At 39.0% G+C, this 16,017-nt stretch overlaps 2 protein-coding genes across 2 annotated transcripts; both read right to left on the bottom strand.

The window, feature by feature from the left end:
* Positions 1-517: 517 nt before the first annotated feature.
* On the bottom strand, positions 518-3,877 carry LOC134629709 (caspase-6-like). The gene is made up of 8 exons (XM_063477230.1): positions 3,818-3,877; positions 3,695-3,737; positions 2,904-2,937; positions 2,665-2,808; positions 1,978-2,054; positions 1,631-1,806; positions 1,183-1,330; positions 518-756 (listed from the first exon to the last, which is right to left on the bottom strand). The coding sequence occupies exons 2-8, from the start codon at positions 3,699-3,701 to the stop codon at positions 521-523; spliced, it is 822 nt and encodes a 273-aa protein (XP_063333300.1). The 5' UTR covers positions 3,702-3,737; positions 3,818-3,877; the 3' UTR covers positions 518-520.
* Positions 3,878-8,029: 4,152 nt separating this feature from the next.
* On the bottom strand, positions 8,030-14,047 carry pla2g12a (phospholipase A2, group XIIA). Its single transcript, XM_063475239.1, has 4 exons — positions 13,674-14,047; positions 11,842-11,918; positions 10,924-11,089; positions 8,030-9,016 (listed from the first exon to the last, which is right to left on the bottom strand). The coding sequence occupies exons 1-4, from the start codon at positions 13,891-13,893 to the stop codon at positions 8,898-8,900; spliced, it is 582 nt and encodes a 193-aa protein (XP_063331309.1). The 5' UTR covers positions 13,894-14,047; the 3' UTR covers positions 8,030-8,897.
* Positions 14,048-16,017: the final 1,970 nt, after the last annotated feature.

The following is a 16,017-nucleotide window of genomic DNA, read 5'->3' as shown; positions in this document are numbered from 1 at the left end:
CACTGACAGAACAGAAATTCCCTTTTTTTAAGTAGTAAGCTTGAGGAAACACTGTGATTATGTAATGTTTAGACAGTTTGTTAATGTTACTGGATCCCTGAGGCTTACAGTGAGATATGTAAGGATGAAACTAATGTGTACAAAAATCCTGATTTTGTTTCCTGATTGCTAAGCTGTCTCGTCACCTGCCTCTCGCCTGAAAAATAACTGGCTCAAAGACAAAGTTGAAACTGACTCAACAGCCAAGACTCCCTGACTTTTCGGTGGAAGGTTCCACTGTAAACTGTTCTGAACTTGATATAAAATAAGGCAAAATGAATGCATTTCTGTGCAATAAAGCATCATTCTGTTGCTTCTTGAGTCATTTCAGTACAGTAGTTTTACAAAGACTGTGGTTCACAATCAGCATGCAATTTTAAAGCAATTCAAGCACTAAAGCTTAAAAGTAATAGGAACACAGAACAACATAGTTGAAAAACAAATATAAACCAGATCATTCTGAGACTGAGGTGTGTCATTGTTACTTTTTTGGTCGGAAGTAAAGTTTCTTGGTGAGCATTGAAGCAAAACAAGGCATTTGCTTCTTCCCGATAAATTTTGGGGGACATGATGATGGAATATTCCTCAGTGACACTTTTCTGTTGACCCGCGTGAGTAACTCTGTGAATTCAAGGCTATCACCATACTTTTGAAGCAGCTGACAGAGATCCTGGATATACCACGAACCGTTTTCCACCTCCCGGAAGGAGTAGTAGCCTAACGAATAATGACAACAGCAAAACGGCAAAAATGAACATGGATGTTGAGGTAAAAGTAAAGAGGACAGATTTTCTGAGGGCTATGAAATATTAAATATTTTATACCAGGATTTATTAAAGCTGACTCTTAAGAAATAAAATTCTACTGAAGCATTTGTTCAGTTTTTGCTCACTAATAAATGAGCTTACAAGCACATATAACAAACAGTGTATAGCAAGAGTTGGATAGTTTGTGACACTGTAGTGACGGTGACACACTCAGAGCATTACCAAAGCAGGGAAGATTTGTCAGAAGTCTAGCCTTTAAAATAATACTAACATCACATTTCTACCTTATGGAAAAAACACTCTTCTTTGTGTCTTTGATATTTCCTGTCAGTCAAAATAAAAATAAAAAGGTTCAGTCAAATGCCAGAAGACTCACCCTGAGCCACAGAATAGCACATGATGAAATCAGCCCCAGCAGGGAGGGTCTGTATGGTGCTGGCATCCATGAACACCTTTTCTTCAGACTCCATCGTAGAAGCTTCGGTCACTGTAACTGCCACATCAAACTCTTTTCCACGACATGCCTGGAGATGGGAGATGAACGTTTTAAGCCCCCTGCTGCACACTCTACTCTCTTATAACTGCTCAGCCACATTGTCAAGTTTGGCGATGTCAGCAGTGGTGGAACTCATTTCTGGCACATATAAGATCGTTTTGTTTACCCAACTCTCATCACAAAGAAGGAAACACAACAAAACATCCAGACTGAGACTGAGACTTGTGACTACGTTATGAGTTGGAATGACTGTAAACCTGTTGAATCTTTAAAAAATGGCTACATCAGGTTAATCTGATGGACTCGTATGGGTTTTTTTGTTTTGTACCTGTATTATGAAGATCTTTGGCTTTCCAACAAGGTCCCGGCACTTGTCCCCTTTGAACATGGACGTGATCTCCTGGATACTGATTATACCTTCGTGGCAATAAACGTAGTTATCATCTCCATGACTCAGAAAGGCGAGCAAAAAGCAATCAGCATCTGAGTGATCTTCCTCCGCAGCTTGTGGGACAACAAGTACTTGTTAAACTTGCAGCGAAAGTTGGATTTGACACATATCTTTGCAGCAAAGCAAAGAATGAATTATGTAAGAAATCAAACTATGGTGATGATTTTTTTGTCCATCTCGATGCATGCTAGTCATTTGAGAGAAACAAATGATTATGTGGGTACCTTTGGCAATTTCATTTAGGACTGCCTCCACCTTGAGGTTATTGTGACACTTCACTTCAAAGTTTAGATCCTTCAGTCTGAACAGAAAGTGAAAATGAGTTGATTAGTTTAGCAGATCAAAGATCAAAAATATCTTTATTGTTCTTTATGAGCAATATAAATTCCTTAGACAAGGATCTGCTCGGATCAGGATTGATTGGACCTTTTTCAAAGTCCTATAAATTATATTGCAACGGCACTTCTGCTGCAGACACTCCACAGCATCATCTATTACCACCACAGGAGAGACAGTCATAGGATTCTTTCTAAAATCCACAACCATCTCTTCAGTTGTTGATGCAGTGGGAACAATTTGGACCACTGTGAAATCAACCCCTATAGGGCCACGATCACACTCTGTAGTGGGGATTGTGATCAGGGTCATCACTATTAAGAAGAAAAACAATCACCAAGTTCTCTGTGAACTTACAAATAAAAATATAGCATATGACATATTGTCTTTGGCACTCGCTGGGGCACAGAGGTGAAAGATTGCGGCCCTGGAGCGATACTAGTAAAGAAGAAAAATATTCCGTTTTACCACAGAAATGATCAAAAACTCAAAACACGTGCTGGCATGCTCTTGAGCATGAAGCTGTGCCAAAAACAGGTTTCCTTGTTCTTCAGCAGATAGCTAGGAAGTTGTACCTTTTCTCCAAGTTGTCACGATCAACATTGGTTCCACGCCTCTCTGGCAGGTCCAGGCGCCAGAAGAAGTCTTCCTGGTTAAAAATGAGTGCAAGACCTCGTCGTTTGTTGCCCATCTGGTACTCCTCTGCACCATCCGAGGAGCTGTTTTTAGAGTAAACAATTTGCAGTAAATGCAGGTAACATTCTAAATGTTTGGTACCAGAATAAAGTAAGATTCTCCAGCTAATAGTGTTTACCTTCCATTGGTGGCATCATTCTCTCTTTGGTTCTCTGTGCACATTATCAAAAAGTGCATTCGTAAATAACCAGTGCAAAAATTACAAAATAATAATGCAGTGTAATAATGCAAATCTTGCTTTACAGCGTATTTAAATACTGCAATTTTTTTTTTGTTAAACCATAGAGCTATAAGTCCTGCTAGTGCTGGGGTCAAGCAGCCATTTTTCCATACACTCAGACTCCTGATAGTTGTCAATAGCTGGGTTACAGGCGGAGAAAGACTGTTGAAAGACCAGAAGCTACGTGGAACAGCTCTATTCTCCACACCCATTCTGCAAATAAGGCAGAATGCGTGTGTCTGGCATAGAGGCAGAAATGTATTATACTATAGTTATTTAAACACTGCCTAAATAAGGTGTCTTGACATGAATGCTGCTGTCTCTCTATAAACTGTATATCTTCTGCGACACAGCAAAATCCAGCCTCAATAACCTTCATGCAGCTATGATTTGTTTATTTTCTTCTTCTTTTTTAAATCCAGCACAGGTAATTAGGGGAAAACTGTTGGATATCCATTCATGCATATGAAGCACTTTTGTAGATTTATGCAGGTCAGTTTCCTCAAGACATGAAGTCACTTTGAATGACATTTACTATAATTATTATCTGCATGACAGTCAAATCAAAAGGAAAGTGGATGATTAATGTCACCCTGTTGGCTTTGTTTTACAGTTTGTTTCGCTTTTTCTTTGCATGAATATTCTCTCTTCCTTATTTCAAAAGAAGCTTGTAGCATTGAAATGCTCACCTGTCATATTGATACTTTGTGGTCGTCTGTGTAGGAACACTTCCTGGGAAGGTCATAAAGAAACAAAAGTTTTCACTTTGTAAATGATACAACATGAGGCACGTGAATCAAAAAGTGACTGACCTGATCAAATTTAAGACTTGTAGCAAAGGTGTGACAGCGCCTTTATAGGTCACGCGTCTGTTCTCAGTTTAAAACAAAAATCTTAATCTGTTACCTGTACAATAGTCTTCTGCCCTGTTAGACCTTTCTTCCGACTGACACAGCGAGAAAAACATATTTGCCAGATTAAATCATGAATGAAGAACCAGGCTGTAGCCCCGCCCACCGGAATCTCATTGGATTGCAACACTCTGTTCTGTGCTCCTACAGGGCAGGGCAGGTCTCTACTGCCAGCAGCAGATACCGACACACAGTCAGCAACTCAAGGTGTCTCAACTGCCTGCTCAGAGGCACAGTCAGTGTGACCTTTGACCAGCCTCTAATGACAAACTTCAGTTGACATTATAAAGTTTGGTACATATGGCCTGCTCTGACAGCCAGACTTGCCTTATATCAATATCATGACATGCACGGTAGTATATACATATTGTACCCAGTTTCTTTTACATTGTATTTCTTCAATCTTTGCTTTTGCTGTTTGGCCTAAAGAGGTTGGGTCATTACCGCCTTGCCTCACCCTGTCACGTGATCACCTGACACAATATGCGTTCCTTTCCGGTGTTGTTCTTGTTGGTTAAAAGGAGCAGTTTGCAGCTGGTGTTCGGTTAAGCTGTAGTGCTACTGAGTGACCACAAGGAAGCGCTGTTTTCTTACCTAACTTTAAATATTGGTATAAAAAGTGGAAAGTCAAACAGGAACGCTTTGTCAGTGTATGCAGTAGCGGTTTTAGATACGGGCGACACGGGCGGTTGCCCGGGGCGGCATCATGGTGGGGGGCGGCATCACGGGCATCGGCAAAAAAAAAAAATGCTCGTACTCATGCTGCCCCGACATCATGCCAGCGCATATTGGGAATGGCATAGGCACCGATCGGTTTTCTATCGCCCATTTGCTGGGAGTAAGGGCGCCCTCCGTTTGCCAGGTGCGCCTGCTGCTTGCAGCACAGGGAGGAGAGGGCGGGGCGGCGGGGGATTCTCTGGGTGGCTGGAGCAGCGTCTAATAACCAACTTGCAAAATAAAACAAAATAAAAACAAACCAACAACACGAAAACAGCAGACATTATGATACAGACTTATAATTTGCACCGATGTTTTTTCGAAATTCTGTACGCGAAAAGTGAGCGCGAGAGCCCTCGGTGCGCCTGCTCGCTGCTGAAGTCAAAGTAAACTTTATTGTCATCTCCGCTACATACAGTCCAGTATATAGAGAGACGAGACGACGAGGCTCCAGGTACAGCAGTGCAAGTAAACAAACAATAAATATAAGAAGAGTAAGAAAATAAATATACACTTTAGGACCAGGGGTAAAGGGATCAATAACAATTTAAAATGTATATTTTATATTTTGTTGATTTAAAGTCTCACACACAACCCGTTTTTAAAGTTTAAAAAAAAAGAGAAAAGAAGAGGAGGAGTGTAGCGACTTCCACAGTCGCTAGATGCCGGGGATGGAGCCTGACTATTTGCCTGACGCGCTGTCAACTGTACGCAATAATGCGAGAGGTGGAATTGCTTGCTTGTTTATTAAAGTGCTTGAAAAGTTTACAGAGCAATGTGATCGGCTCGCGATTCAAACTCTTAAAACATCACAGCTCTAATGCAACAAGGGGAAACTCGTTGTGCTGCGGTCAACAAAAACTACGGCTACCCAGCCCTCCTCTCTGTCAAAATCAAACCAGTGAAAGACAGACTGACAACGCCCTCTTAATGTCACCGCTAGCACCCACGTGACTCCCGTTACACATCACCATAGCAACCAAACAAATGAAAACCCAGTGATCATTAAAATTCAATACATTTAATTATGGCTCCTACAAGGAGAAACGAGCAAAAGAAACAGGTAAGCAGATGTGTCAGTGGATAATGGCAGGTCATGTATCCTAAAACATTAAGAATCAGAACACTTTCTTAATCCCTAAGGAAATTATGTGGGTTACAGTTCCTCCAAGAAGAAATGGTAAAAATAGTAACAGTAAGAGACTAAACTTCAAACAATATATACAATAATATAATATTAATTAGTCAGTGTCAATTGTTGATTTGTCCTGTTCTCATTGTATGACGAATTATGTCTGTTTGGTAGCCGTTTGCATACTATGCATACTCTCTCTCTCTTCATATATAGGGTCATATATGTGTGTGTGCGTGCGTGTGTGTGTGTGTGTGTGTGTGTGCGGGGGGGGGGGGGGGGTTCATGTGATGAGGTGAAAACTTATTGACAATCTTATGAGGAACCAATATGACGACAATATTCTCAGGAGTTTCTAGGAAGCCTCCCCTTCTTCACTTCCCCTAATGTAGTTTTTAATAAAATTATAAAGATGTGTTTCCAAATGTGCCCAAACGGAAAAATGTTTTTTGCTGGAATAACTGAAAAAGTAAAATCCTCTTAATCAAGATATATATGATTTTAGGTTACAGTGTTTAACGTTTTTAGTTAATGAAAAATTAATTAAACTGAAAAATTTTTAATTGAATTTTTGTAATCAACTCATGGTTATTCTGCTTAAATAAAATTTCACTACTGCGAGCAAGTTTTCTTTGTACCTTTATTTAAACCGTTTATTTCCCATGTATAAAAATCATGCTACATCTAATTGATTTTTTCTTGTTATGTATTAACTAGACCAGAAAACCAGACTAAATATATTTGAGCAGCCAGTCTAGCATTTACCATCATAAAGCATTTACCATCACCATAAAGAAGATCCCTTTATGAAAGCTGGAAAGAAACCCTGCCCAAAATCAAAACTGAGGATCTAAGTCTTCTCTCTGTGGCCTACGACTGACAGTTACATATCAATCTGAACAAACGGCTGAGGTTTACACAAGATCATCATCTACTCTGAAGAGACAAAATAGCTGACCATGCCAGAACTTGCACTACCCTGGGAAGAGGATATGGAAGATGCAATTGAGCCAAAACATGCAAAGTACCAAGAGCCCATTGAGAAGAGACTGAAAGGGCCCTCTGTCAGCGCAGCTCAAAAAGCCTGGCTATTTTGTATCAGGTTTTGTATTACAAGAGAGGCAAAGAAGATGGCCATTAAATCCATGAGTGAAGCTGGGTTTTGATTAAAAGGGCAGAAACCACCTGTGGGTAGTTTCTTCACCCACCCACAAGTCAGGGCTTGATCAACCTCAGCTGGGTCACCTGTGTAGGATGTCTGATGCAGGTTTTGGTCCATTTTGGAGTGTGGTTTGACATTCTGCATGCTTATATGAAATAAAATAATGAAACACACTCTCATCAATCACCGGCTTGACAACCTCCAAGTCTGATGACTGAATTTCTTAGTCCTCTTTTTTTTTTTTAGGTATGGTGCAAATTAAAGCTCATTTGGTTTGATCTTTGCCATAAAAGCTTCTTCACGAATAGTTCTCCAGGCTTCTTGAAGGACATTTAAAGCTCTTCTTTGAATCTTGGTTGCCTTTTGTTCTAATCTATGTCAAGATAACCCTACACTGCTTCAATAATGTTGAGGTCCGGGGTCTGGAGAGGCCAATCCATGATTGATAGTCTTCCACTGTGTGTTTTTCTATGCAGGTATGCTTTTATTGAACTGGGACTTCTGGGACTCTTTTTGGGATCATTGCCATGCTGAGAAATATAGCTTTTAAGACCAACTATTAAGACTACTATGTAATACTAGAAAGTGCCAATAAGACACTTTCTAGTATTACATAGTAGATCAAAACATAATGGTACTTTTCTGCATTCATAATTCATTTTATCAAGACTCCCAACACCACTGACTGAAAAGCAGCCCAAAACCAGGACAGAGCCTCACTATGTTTTATAAACGCTTGCTTTTGTATCGCTCTCCTGACCTCATCCAGACATACTGATGTACAAAATCAACCAAAGATTTTACATTTGAATTCATCACATCTGAGACCTGTTATCTCAGATTTTTAGTCCAGTTCTCGTGTAATTTGGCAAACCCCAGCCTGTTCTCAGTTTCCTTTTATTAAGTATGGCTTCTTGACAGCCACCCTTCCACTGACACCATTTCTGATGAGGCTTTTGCAAACAGTAGATGGGTCAGCTCCTGTGTCAATTCACTGGCCTTATCCAACATATATATAGATATGATTAAACATGTCACCTTAGACACTTAAAGACTCATTTACTTAAAAATGATGGAGAACAAAGTAACAGTTAAAGCACAACTATTTTTATTGCAAATTTAAAAGATGTTTCACATCTGCACCAGACGTTTCACATCTGCACCAGTCAGCACTTCAGATACAGTAGAGATAAACATTTTCAACTTAATCACAAGTTCTTGTTATTGTCACAGAAAAGGGAAATGTGCTGTTTTATTTTACAGTTCACTATTTGCTAATGATATCTTGAAAATGTAGCGATTTCAGGAAATCTAGACGAAGCTCTAACAGGTTACTCAGTTTGTGATGAGTTGAAAAGAAATCTGTGAACTGTTCTTTTGGGGGGGGGGACAAAAGGAAACAAAAAAGAACCCCAGCTCCATCTATTATAATTAAATAAAGTAACCAATAATGGTTTGTTACTGGAAGCGATATTTATATATACTTAATATATTTCTGATTGTCAACAAGTGACATGTTTTAGGCAGGGAAAGCTGAACAGTACATTAATTTTAATAACAAAACAAGACAAAACAAAACCCATTATCCTTTTACAGCTGAGGGGTAAAAACAGTTTTTCCCTGTTGAATTAAAATAGATCAATCAGAAGTGTTCACACTGAACATGGTCACAGTCTTTTTTAATGTAAACTTCTGAGGAAGTTATGCAGACTTCACAGAAATATAAAATAAACTGCTGGTTTAAAGGCAAACCACAGAAACCCTGAACAATATATATAAATAATCAATGACATAGAAAAGATATTAATTGTCCACTCTCCATCTAAAAAAGGAGGCAACAGACACAGATTAGTGCAAACCCAGTAGCTCTATCCCTGAGAACATCTAAGAAAGACAGAAAGTTTATTGCTAGCATCCTTCTGTTAGTGTTGAGTTTCTGAAAGCCTGACAGTCTCGTGGCTGTGGTGGCGTCACAGCTCAGTCTTTACTTCATACTGGCACACACACGACGCTCGCTGACTGTCCAGGTAAGGCTTACATCCCAAGTGCATAACTGCATCGAAAAGCAAAGTCACTGTTGACTCACATGCTGTAAAGAAAAAAGACAACACAAGAAATAATATGAACAGAAAAAATCAGCTCACATCAATTCAAGCTTATTTATATAGCAACGAAGCGTAACAGCTGACTCAAAGTGCTTTAAACTGTGGGATAAAAACTGTTCAGCAAACACTTTATGATGGTGGGGATTAAAAAAAGCCATCTGCAATGAATGGTTGTGGGTGAGAGGAGAGTGGAAATAAAAGAGGAGGAAACAGGAAGAGAGAAGGCAAAAATGTAATGACATGCTGCGGTGGCATATAAACCTGTGGGGTTAAATAAAAGGAGATGAGTAGAGAAGAAGTGCTCACAGTGTATCACATTACATCCTGCAGCAGCCTGAATGATTTAGCAGCAAGGGATCCTGAAAGGGTGGTTCAGGGTCACCTGACCCAGCTTTACCACAGACTTTATCGAAAAGAAAATCTTTCAATCTAATCTAAAACTAGAGAACGTGTCTGAGTTCCAAAATCAAACTGGGAGCTCTGCCACTCATTCAACTTGTAGAAACTCTAGGAAAAACAAGTAAGCCTGCAGTCTGAGAGTGAAGTGCTTTGTTAGGATAATATGATAGAACTTAGGGCCAAATATAATAACCTCAGTTTTGTCTTAATTTATAAGAAAAACACTACAGGACATCCAGGTGTTTAATACGTCCCTGTAGTTTAACTAATTGAATTTTGTTCTCTGGCTTCATTTATAAATAAAGCTGGAGTCTGCATAGCACTGAAACTGTTTTCTAATAATACTGTCTCAGGGAAGCGTGCATAATATAAACAGAATCAGTCCCAATACAAAACCTTGTAGAACTCCACGAATAACTTTTGTATTCACAGACACAGCAGCGTAGGCATTCAAATTGTTGAGAATTGCCAGGATTATAGAATTAATCGCTGACTAAAGTCTTTCCCCTAGTCCTAAATATAGACAAACAAAGTCTGACAAATGTAAAACATACAGTCCGTCTTATTAGATGTCTTTAGTGACCACATTGTAGTTGCTAATGAGACTTGCACAACAGCAAAAACGATTTTTAGATCACTCCTCTTACAAAACTCTTAATTTCTTCAGTTTATCAATAATAGAAGGATGACTGAACAGTGCCTTTTGCACCATTAACAACAGCTGGGTCTCAGAGGTTTTTCTCCATTTACACCTTTCCGCTACAGTTATAGTATGCATATTGCTAAAACTTTATTTATACTAAAATGACTGCTTCAAGTCATTCGGAATATTCATCATTCCTGCGCAGTATTATAGCATCTGTTTGATTACTTCCTGGAATAAAATGGTGAAAAAAGCAGGAAAAAGGCTCGAAAGGAACTTAGAGTTTTAAAAGCTGAGTTACTAATACCATGCCTCTGTTTAAACAAAGTGTCACGGTGTGACAGTGAGTCAGCATGCAGTTGTGTGCCTAAAGTGCAAAGCAGCTAAATGGAATTAATGTCTTTACTGTGATGCAGCTAATTGGCTAATCTAAACAGATGGAAGCAGTGCACTTCCCCCTGTTTAAGATGTGTTTTATCACTTGTGTAACAAGCTGTGGGTGACTCGCAGCTTCTCTAAAGTAACCTCCCTATTTTACTAACATAGCATTCTTACAATCCTACAAGGCTGTAAGAGTGGTATGTTCGATAAAGCCAATCAAAGCATAACACAGGCAAGTGATTTAGAGAGCAAATATGTATGTTGTAGTTGTAACAGATTTGTATTGTATGACATGCAAAACTACTGTATAATATGGTATGATATATTTGTTGTTTACTTGAGTCTTGAGGTTCTATTCATTTCTATAAACACCTCCAAACTTGGCACCTAAGCAAACTTAGTCCAAAAAATCTGTTTGCCTTTTTGCACAACTTCTTAAACTTACTTCCTAAACCACTGCTCTCTTACCTTGGACAGTTTGGGCCAATCCCAGAGTCCTCTGCACATTCCTGCAGATTTTCTCCAGACAGACCTGGAACTCCTCATCACAGTCGTGTTTCTCCCGGCCACATGTGTCATAGCAGCGATCATGTTGGTTACAACATTTGGTCATGGACGGGATGCCAACATCAAACTGGATGAACACATATCAGTTACTCAGCAGCTGTTGGTTATACACACGTTTTGGACTTGGCTAGAGAAGGACGCTACCAGAATGAGATGCACGTTTCTGTAAATGCAAGTTATAGTACTGCAGTTCTGTGCTTAGTTGCTGAAGTTAATTCAATTAACTGTATTAATTAAGTTGATTAAACATGTCTCTACAGCCTTGTTCATCATCTACAGACCGCTCCAGCAATATTCTGTTAGTTTCTGGTCTGACCTCCTGTGGTCAGAAACTTTTGGATTTCTGGTCAACTCTCTGTCCAGGAAGTTTGAATTTTACTGTGAATATTTTTAAAGACTTCCTTGGATTTCAGTGTGTATTATGGTATCTTTTATACACTGGTGTTTGTGTCATATAGATTAAATTTGAAACACGTGGACTCCTATCTCAAGGATTATTACATGACATTTATTAAGTGCATATTATGGGAACAAAATGCCAATTTTAGCCATTTAAGAAAAAATGTACAGAACTTTACCGTGTGCAAAAAGTGAAGTGAATACTTTCTGAAGCAAATCTATCTGGAGCTAACACTGCCAATAATATTGACCTAGGCAGTTTGGCTACATTTTACACAAACTGCAGCTTGTACTATGGACTTGCGTGTGTATTTTTGTGTGTATACTCTACTCAATGTATTTAAATAAGACAAATCAAATGACATACAAAATAATGCACTTCAGCATGCTGGATGCACATGGCAACACACTTTGAACTACCTGAATTCCAAACAGGGGGGAACCACATCCGTTGGGTGGTGGATTTTTGTACCCGGGACGAGGCACCGGCTTGTACCCTTTGAGACAGGAGCAAAGTTGATTAGATTTCTTACTCTTCAACTATCTGTCATCTTGCAGTCAGAGGTTACACGTTTACAGATAATGAAAAAAGGCTAGCGGTGCCACAGATAGTACTGTGTAAATGTCTTAAAACACCCCTCATTTCTTTATATTTTAATTTCAATAACCCAGACTTTCTTGTCATTTTTAAAGTGGTCTCAAGCAATAGTTCTCCAGCCTTTCTGAAAGTCTTTCAAAGGTCTTTCTGCTTTTTCATTTATCTTGAGTCCAGGCCTTGGACCTGGCCATTTTCACCATTCACACAAAAACAGGGTCTTAACTCAAAAAAAGAGCAAAAAAAAAAAAAAGAAGAAGCTTAACTTAGCAAAGAACCACCAAATGAAACTGTATTTTTAGTCTCTTTGTTGCAAAAATACAGCAGGCTACTGTTCCCATTACTTGAATTGAATCTGTGAAAATGCTAAAGATAACACACCTTGACAGGCATATGATTGTATTTTTACATCCATAAGTTGAATCCCAAAGAGCTATTAGCTAAAAACCAGTATGGTGTTCAGGGAATCCTTAAAAAAAAAAAAAAAAATGGGGGAAACTCAACAAGCGCAGGACAGAAGAAGTAGTGGCAGGCATGAAAAAGCCTCTCTACAGCTGGTGTACAGTATCTGAAAAGTTTTTGCTATTTTTAAAGGACATGACTAACACAGGACCTGAGAGATGCATCTTGCATCAGCTGATCATCTATTGTTTGCTGAAGCCTCATCTAAAACTGTCTCAGCTGAATAATGCCTGTCAAGAAGCCAATCTTAATTAAGGGAAACAGGAAGAAAAGGCTGTGGTACGCCAAAGTACACAAGACCTGGACTGAAAATCAGTGGGAACAGGTCTCGTGGAGGGAAAAATCCAAGTTTAAATGTTTTGGGTGTCAATACATACAGAGGTGGTCAGGAAAGAGGTACATCAGGGAGCGTCTACAACCATCTGTACAACAAACTGGAAGCTCTTTGAGGATGTTTTTCAGCCAGTGGTGTTGGGTCTTTTCGAAACTGATGGAAATATGCTGTAAAGTGCCATCACATTTTGGCCCACCATGCATTATAATCTGGAAAGCGTCTGATTGGCAATGCAGTACCAATTTAGCAAAGCATACCTGGTTAGAAAAACACAGTGTATAAGAATCAGTCATGGATTGGCCTCCCCAGATCCCGGATGTCAACATTATTGAAGCAGTGTGGGATCATCTTGACAGGGAACAGAAGGAAAGGCCAACATCCAGAAAAGAGCTTTGAATGTCTTTCAAGAAGCCTGGACAAATATTCACAAAGACGACCCAAAGAAATTATAAGAAAACTTATCTAAGAGAGTTCAGGCTGTGTTGAAGAATAATGCAGGTGATACCAAATTATGTTTTTGCGTTGTATACTGTATTTCCATGTATGTTTGCACATGTTTCAATTCATTCATTTCTGCATTCATTTCTTTCTTTTCATAAGAAAGTATGAAGAGATGAGGGTTGTTTGAGACTTCTACACAGGACTGAAGATGGTCGCGCCAACTATTAAATTAACGCAAACCCTTTTCAAGCTGATCTAAGAGAAAGTTGTGGCATACATAATTAATTTACAAGCCTGACTAATAACAGGGAAATTCCTAAATTACACACTCTAGATGTCACGAGCCAATAATTACTTTAATAAACCCATTTCAAGCTCTTGGAGAAAGAGCTTGAAAGCTGGAGTAATGACCTAGCTTACCATCACTACATCTGTAATGACACAGTCCGTCATCCCCACCAAACAAGTCCAGTGCTGCATTCAAGTACGTGTCAATCTTGTGGATCCCGTTGCGAATGGTTTTTAGAGTCATCCTCCAGTCTGGAGTCTCCGGCTCGTGGTTGCTAGCAGACACTCGTGAAAAATATCCGCAACAGCAGAAACCCAACAGAAAGACACAGATGTAGCTGGGGTACTTCATGGTCTACTTATCGTCAGGGCTAAACGCAGCGTTTTCTTGCACATTGGTTTTGATTTATTCCTAAATACGTTGTCTTGATAGCATTTTAACTGTCACACTAGCTTGTTTTCATTCCGAAAACACATAGGTGGCATGAGCTATGATGTCGTTTCCGGGTTTGGTGGTGTCACGTGACCGCTGGTAAACAAATTATGGTGACGTTACAATAAACAAAAAGTGCGTTGTCTGTGATGGGATTTCCGGCTCTTTTTAGAGAACCGGATCTTTCGGCTCGACTCACTAAAAAGAACCGGCTCTTTCGTCTCCCAACCGACTCTTCAGGTTGTTTTGTTGCTTTAATTAATTTATTATTAACAACAATATAAAATTATGCAGAAAAGGAATTACTAATGTAAAAAAAAACAACGTGGTTTTATTTATATATGTTTATATATAAATATATACGGTGGCCCCTAAAGACAAAGCATGTACAAACTCCAAAGCACATACAAACTCCAAAACACATATATATTCAAATAATTTAAAAAAAATGTTCATTTACTTGTTACTACCACACACCAAATCCAGTCGTTGGTACTTCCTGGCTTGTGTAGCCACTAGGTAACAAAAGCTCAACACTGCCCCTAGCATCCTGGAGCACTTCTGTTGTGTTTTGTACGTGTTTCGGAGTTTGTACGTGCTTCGGAGTTCGTACGTGTTTTGGAGTTTGTACGTGCTTTGTCTCTAGGGGCCACCGTAAATATACTTTTATTTATTCACTCCACATAAAATGTAATAAATAAATCATATAATACAAAAAACAACTATTTAAATTTCAAATTTAAACTATTTAAATTTTCAGCTTTTTCCTTTTAAACAAATTTAAAGTGAAACAACACAAAACACTGCAAACCACAACACAAATATAAATATGAAAAAATATGAAAACAAAAAGAAGATGCACATTCTCGGTCATATGGGCCTGCATGAATAAACTTTCTGAATCCTTTATCATCCGCAACTGAAAATAGTTGTGGATGATTACTATACCTTTCTAATGTGATGTTGTTGTCCCTGGCTCTCTTTCCCTCCTGCTCTGTTCCTGTGCTATTGCGAGTGTAACTACCACCCCTCCCCCCTCTTCCCAGCAAAGCACAAGGCTCGCTTGCGGAGTGAAGCAGAAAAAAGTGCGAAAGAGAGGGTGAGAGAAAGAAAAAAAACTCCACGTTGGCGTCGTTCACTTCAAAGAGTCGGCTCTAAGAGCAGTTTCGTTCGCGACCGACACATCACTAGTCCGTATCGCGTCTCTACTTCGGTCCAGGACCAACGTTTGAATTTATCTAATTTAAATGTTATAGAAATGTTAAAAATAATATTTTTTTAACGATGTTTCGTAACGTACCTTCGCCTTATATCATCCATGGGTCACAGCATCTTCAAGACTGGAGTACCAACTACTGGTAGAAACTCTATTACACATACTTCTGAAATAAAGTAAAATAAAATGCACTCATGGGCTTAATATAATTAATCTAAAAAAATCTTTTACATAATTATATGTGCAAAGTATACAAGAGCTCAGCATGATCTGCACAACACCTCAAACTTTCATGCAAATAGCCTACAGCAGCAGAACACACCAGGTGCCATTCCTGTCACATAAGCACAGGAAACTGTGCCAACAATTTTCACAGGCTCACCAAAATGGGAAAAACATTGCCTGGTCTGATGAATCCAAATTTCTGCAGCAGCATTTGGATGGTAGGGTCAAGAATTTAGTGTAAACAAAAGCATATATTATTACTATATTTTCTTTGCACTCCCTTAGTGCCAACTAAACACCACAGTTCAACTTCCACAGCCTACCTGATTACCTGTTGCAGACTGTGTGAAAATATTGGGAGCAACCAGATTGTAGCTAGTCTACATCTTTCACAGAACTAGGCCCAGTGCAAATCTGAGGTACCGGTCAAACGCCTGACTGGTTAAGCTTACTGTCAGTTGTAAAATACATATGTACAAAATTAACATTAACCATTAAATTATGTGAAGAAAAAAAAATAGATCCATCAAAAGTACACACCACTTGATATATGAGAGGAGGTTTTTGTGTAATTATAACCAACTTACTCTTCATCATAATTC

Source organism: Pelmatolapia mariae, linkage group LG6, assembly GCF_036321145.2.
Source record: "Pelmatolapia mariae isolate MD_Pm_ZW linkage group LG6, Pm_UMD_F_2, whole genome shotgun sequence".
Taxonomy (NCBI): Eukaryota; Metazoa; Chordata; class Actinopteri; order Cichliformes; family Cichlidae; genus Pelmatolapia; species Pelmatolapia mariae.
The sequence above is the reverse complement of the archived record's forward strand: the minus strand, read 5'-3'. Positions and strand labels throughout refer to the sequence as shown.